Raw genomic sequence first — 5,874 nt, 5'->3', positions numbered from 1 at the left:
GGAAGCAGTGCCTCTAGCGCCCTAGCGACCTCCCGGCTCTTCGTGTTGCCCGTCGTTGCTCGCCGGTGGGTTTCGGACGACAACAATGGCTTAGGAAGGAGCCCGCCTCCTCTTTTTATAGACACAAGGAGGGGTGGGGTACATGTACGGGGAGATCTCGGAGGTCGTCGTCTTCCCCCGAATCGGGGTGTTCAGTGGTCGGTTGCTGTAGGAAGTACACTGTGGAGCACTAGAGAGTATGGCGCCGGGCGTGGCAGTCGTCCTGGGAAGCTCCTTAGCCTTGCGGGGATCGCGCCGGCATCATGGTGACTCCTGTGAACGGTGTGGTGTCATCTGTTGAAAGTACCGTCCTCTGCGCCTGAGTTGGCGGAGCACCGAGGGTCCTGCTGGCAGAGGTCTTGTTCTAGTCAAGGTCCGTACCACGTCCGAGGGTAGCGCCCATGCTTGCCGAGGGTCCTGCAATTGAAGTAGTACAAGGAGTAGGCAGCACAGCGGCGAGAACAGTGCAGGGCACGTCCGCATAGGGCGTCGCAGGTTCCCACAGGACCGGAGCAGTGCCGGGAATGGCGGTACTGTGGCCGGAGTTGGTGGACGGGACTCCAGTCACACCTGCTGTGTGGAATGGTGGCCTTACACTGGCTTACTCCGCGCTCTGCGGTGGAGTGGTTGGCATTGAATGCTTCCGTCAGTCGGGTGGGTGAGCAGATGGGTTGCTAGTTCCATCTGCCGAGGGGTGGCCTCGAGCGAGGCGGAGTTTCCCCTGAGCCGAGGCCCCGCAGAGGGCTCGGTCGAGGGGGTCTCGCGGGGTCTCAGGCAAGGCGGAGTTGGTCTGCTCTCCGAGGGTAGGTCTCCTACCCTCGAGCGAGGCGGAGATGTGGTGTGCTGTCAAGGGTCTCAGCGGGAAGGCCTCGAGCGAAGCAGAGATTGCTCTGCGGATTCGAGAGGGGGGGAGGGGGCTCGAATGGGCCATACCGCGGAGCTGGGCCATGGGCCGAGTGTGGATTGGGCCTCTTGGGAGCCTGGAGAGGATCTGGGTGTTGTAAGAGAGCTGCAGATGATCCATGGTATCCGGGTGCAAAACGACGACAGAGTTGTCATCATTGGTGGCTTCGTGATCTACCAGCCGGTTCGGTGACTTCTTCCTCTCCAGGATCGCCATCGAGTAATCACTTTTCCCCGAGTAGTTTTTCTTTCCTTGTTGCTTAATTGCGTTTTGCACTTTTGAGGGTGGTTTAGTCCCTAGGTTAGGGTGCCCCTGATTATGGTACTCGACAATACCTCTTCTCATCCCTGATCATGTGTGTGGAACTGTTGTCGTGACCTCTAGTGCTTGTGTGATGTCCTAATGTGCAGTTCTGAATAGTCAGTTTGCTAATTGTGGTGGTGTGATGAACTTATTTTGTTGTAACTTACATATGGTATAGATTCTGGCACATAATTCTTCTGTATCATTTGGTGTTCTGTGATAAAATGGTTCTATGATGCAATGGTTCCGTGATGAAATGTGGACTGATCAGAAAGTGACATGTGTAACTCTGTGAAAACGATGCATGGAACACCTAGAAAATGACACGTGGGCACCCTGAACTGACATGTGTGGACCCATAGGCATAAGATACGTGGACCAATAAGAAAAAGATACATAGAACTCTAAGAAAGCGACACATGAAACAACAAGAAGACGACACGTGCTGGTCTACTGAATTGACATGTGGACACATGGATTCGGACATGCTGTGAGTTTTTGCTAGGTATCATAGAACCAAAAAAAGGTTTATGTGATGAAAGGTTTTTCGTCATGGAAAAATAGTTTTGTGACGTTTGTGCCCATTTCATCATGGATAAACAAACTTGATGCTTTGTTTTTGATGGTTTAAAATTCGTCAATGAATTTTTTCTTTATGACAGATTTGGTTTTCACAAAGATGAAATCCATTCATCACCAAAGCTATAATTTCCACTAGTGCAAACTAGCAACCGCCAGCCGTCCACATAAAACTTCCAGTCCACTTGTGCACAGACATCTCATTAGAGTAGAGGACATTATTGGGACGTCTGGCTTTTAACTTGGAGGCTCGGAGCAACTGCACCTCTCCTAACCCCGTCAAATCGAGCCTCCATCATCATTAAGAGCGGTTGTGTTCATCAACTGACAACCTGTCTTTTTCCTGCGTAAATAATGCTGCTGCGTAAATAATGCCTCCATCATCATTAACAGCATGATGAAGTGCAAATTCTTTTATTCCCGTGGTCTTGATAAAAAGAATACAAATTTACAGTGTTGAAATTTGTATTTGCAGGAGTCATATTTGCGTCCGTGATCGACCAAAATTCTAGACGAAGCTCCGACAATGCCAAATTGGCATTTGGCAATGCTACTGAATCGAATCGAATTGATGGTTTGGTCAGATCACACGAATCACTTGGTGTGGAAGAGCTCCTCCATGTCCTCGAGGCTCCGGCCCATGGTCTCCGGCAGGCACGTGTAGATGAACACGAACGAGGCCGCGGCGACGGCGGCGTAGAGGTAGAACGCGCCGGCCATGGTGATGGCCTTGTAGAGCGAGATGAAGGTCATGGTGACGACGCCGCTCACGAACAGGTTTAAGGCGGTGCCGAGCCCCGCGCCATGGCCGCGCAGCCGGAGTGGCAGGATCTCCGAGCTGTACGCCCAGGCCAGCGGCCCGAGCCCGACGGAGAAGGCCACCACGAACGCCACCACGGCGGCGGCGCTCACCGCGGCCACCGCGGCGTCGTCCTTGGCGCCGGCGAACGCCACGAACAGCGAGCCCAGGACGAGCAGGGACGCCGTCATGCCGCCCGTGCTCGCGAGGAGGAGCGGGCGGCGTCCGACGCGGTCGGCGAGCGCCATGGCGATGAGGACGGAGCCGGCCTTGGCGATGCCGAAGAGAACGTTGAGGCTCAGGAGCAGGGTGGTGGAGGTGACCCCGGCCATGGCCAGCACACGCGGGGCGTACATCACCACCGTGTCGATGCCCGACGACTGCTGGAAGAACTGCAGCGTGAGCACGATGGCCAGCACGCGGCGGACGCCGGCCTTTGTGGCCACCTCCTTCCACGCGCCGCCGCCGCCTTCACCGCTGCTGACGACTGCCTCGATCTCCAGCAGCCGCTGCTCGGCCTCGGCGGGCGTGTCCGACGTCTTGTCGAGCACGGCCTTGGCCTCGGCGACCCTGCCCTTCATGGCGAGCCACCGCGGCGACTCCGGCATGGTGAGCACGCCGGCCGCCAGGAACACCGTGGGCACCACCGCCACCGCGAACATGACCCGCCACGACAGGTGCACGGGTAGCCCCGAGAAGGCCAAGTTGGAAACGTAGCTGAGCATCGCTCCGGTGTTCATAAAGATCTTCAAGAACCGATAAAGAAATCAACATTACCGCAAGAAAAAAACAATCAAACTGCTCTCAGATCGAATCCTAATTGCACAATAGTCTGTTCAATCAAACCTCAGGAAGCGAGGTGAGGAGGCCGCGGGACGACGCGGGCGCGATCTCGGCGGCGTAGACGGGCGCGACGACGAGCGCGTACCCGGAGCCGAGGCCGGCGATGAAGCGGCCCACCATGAGCGCGGCGTACCCTCCCCCGAGCGCCGTGGCGAGCGGGCCGGCGAGGAAGAAGACGTTGGCGAGCACGATGGTAAGGCGGCGGCCGTGGCGGTCGGAGGCCCACCCCGCCAGCAGCGCGCCGACGAGCGAGTAGATGTTGATGACGCCCGAGAGCACCTCCACCTGCGCGTCGCTGATGCCCAGGTCCTCCGCCATGAAGATCTGCGCGCCGCTCATCACCGCCATGTCTGCCGCCCATGCCATGGCACACGGTGCACGGGTGGTCAGCATGCGTAGATACATATATATGCAAAAGATGGGTAATAACCTGGAGATGGAGCAAGCAGGATGCGTACGGTAGCCCGTGAGGACGGAGGTCATGGAGGCGAGCACGGCGCAGAAAAAGGGGTACTTGTTGCGCTTCGCCGCCGGCTTGGCGAGCAGCGGCGCCTCGGCGTCTCCTGGTTGGTGCGCCATGGCTTGCCGGCGGCGGGCTCAGGATGACCTGTCTGAGACAGCGGGAGTTAGGTAGCCGATCGGACAGGGGAGTAGGCGACTGTCGCGGACGGATATATATAGGTAGCCGACCAGCCGGTTGATGACGTGGCATTGCATGGGCCACGAGGCGAGTCCGCGTGGAGCTGACGTGCGGGCATGGGCTTCAAAGGGAATCTTGCTAATTTAAAGTACTAAATAGAATCTATTTATAAAACTTCTCCCCGCGTCGCTCGTGGCGGCCGCCCTCCCCCTTCTCCGACGGCCCTGCCCCTCCTCCGGCGGCCTTCCCCGCGCCAGCCTCCCTCCCCGACGGCGGCCTCCCTCCCCGGCGGCCCTTCCCGCGCCAGCCTCCCTCCCCGACGGCGGCCCTCCCTGGCTTGCCGGCCTGCAGGGCGAGGAGGCGCGGGCCCGCCCCTACTCCGGCGCGAGCTGGGGAAGGGCGGCGGCCATGGCGGAGCAGGCCATGCCCCGGAGGAGCAGGGCGGAGGCCGGATCTGCGCTGGGCTCGGCTCGTCCCCGCAGAACAGCGAGCATACGGAACGGCGGCACGCAGGACGGCGAGCGGTGGCCGGCGAGCTCCCCTGCTCCCTTTCCTCGGCCCCGCCTACTCCTCAGCTCGCCCTCCTCGCCCCCGCCTCCGCGTGCTCCGCAGCTCCTGCCGCCGCGAGCTCCCGGCCTCCCTCCCCTCTCTCTTCACGTCCGCGAGCTCGATTCCGTCGCGCCGTGAGCTCGTTCTTGTCCGCCTCTGCCACAAGCTCGTCTCCTCCCTAGAGGGCGCGGCGGCCCGTCGGGTGGTAGAGCGGCGGCGCGGGGCTGGGTGGAGCGGCGGCGGAGGAGGAGCGCGTGGTCGTTGGGATGGCGCGCGCGGCATCGTGCGGAGGCAAGGTGGGCCCGATGCGGCGCGTAGCGGAGGAACGCCATCATGTTAGATTGGAGGAAATGTCCCCCGTCCGCTATCGTTACGGACGCTTTGCAGTACGCCGCTACAGTGAAATTTTCACTATCAGCATCCTGCAGGACGTGGTAGCGTATGCCGCTGCGACCAGGCTAAAGTAGCCGACCAGCCGGTTGATGAGGTGGCGTTTCATGGGCCACCAAGTGAGTCCGCATGGAGCTGACGTGGACATGGCGTGGGCTTGAAAAAGAATCTTACTAATTTGAAGTACTAAATAGAATCTATTTACAAAATTTCTTATATGGATAGGTTGTAAATTGCGAGACGAATCTAATGAGCCTAATAAATCCATGATTAATTTATAATTAACTGATGATTACTATAGCATCACTGTTGCAAATTATGGATTAAATAGACTCATTAGATTCATCTCATGATTTACAACCCATCTGTGCAAAAAGTTTTGTAAATAGATTTTATTTAATAATTTATACATGTGTCCAAATATTTGGTGTGATGTTTTTGGGTGTAAAGTTTTTGGATCTAAACACAGCTCTACCAAGGTGTCGGCCACCATGGATGTAATTAAGGTGATATATATATATATATATATATATATATATATATATATATATATATATATATATATATATATATATATATATATATATATATATTAGTAGGGACTAGGGAGTTAGCTATGTATATGTATGTGCTAGCTAGTTCATATTGAAATCTAAATTAGCTTTTGGCAAAAAAATTCTAAATTAGCTATGTATTTGTGTTTGGATGGGGGCGAAAAAAAATTCACGAAAATTTTTCTCAACTTTGACCACTAATTGGATATATGAATTCTAATTACAAAACCACCTCCACAACCATAGCTACTGTAGCAGTATTGTAGCTAATGAG

At 55.7% G+C, this 5,874-nt stretch overlaps 1 protein-coding gene across 2 annotated transcripts; it reads right to left on the bottom strand.

Moving 5' to 3' along the window:
- Positions 1-2,190: 2,190 nt before the first annotated feature.
- LOC120666323 (polyol transporter 5-like) lies at positions 2,191-4,111 on the bottom strand. Of its 2 annotated transcripts, none has more exons than XM_039946149.1 (3): positions 3,926-4,111; positions 3,471-3,817; positions 2,191-3,370 (listed from the first exon to the last, which is right to left on the bottom strand). In XM_039946149.1, exons 1-3 carry the CDS (start codon positions 4,044-4,046, stop codon positions 2,420-2,422), a joined length of 1,419 nt encoding a protein of 472 aa, XP_039802083.1. In that variant the 5' UTR covers positions 4,047-4,111; the 3' UTR covers positions 2,191-2,419. The 2 variants fall into 2 exon arrangements, with proteins under 2 accessions (XP_039802083.1, XP_039802084.1); XM_039946150.1 differs by having other exon boundaries at positions 3,898-4,043.
- Positions 4,112-5,874: the final 1,763 nt, after the last annotated feature.

Source organism: Panicum virgatum, chromosome 3N (genome assembly GCF_016808335.1).
Source record: "Panicum virgatum strain AP13 chromosome 3N, P.virgatum_v5, whole genome shotgun sequence".
Classification (NCBI taxonomy): domain Eukaryota; kingdom Viridiplantae; phylum Streptophyta; class Magnoliopsida; order Poales; family Poaceae; genus Panicum; species Panicum virgatum.
The sequence above is the reverse complement of the archived record's forward strand: the minus strand, read 5'-3'. Positions and strand labels throughout refer to the sequence as shown.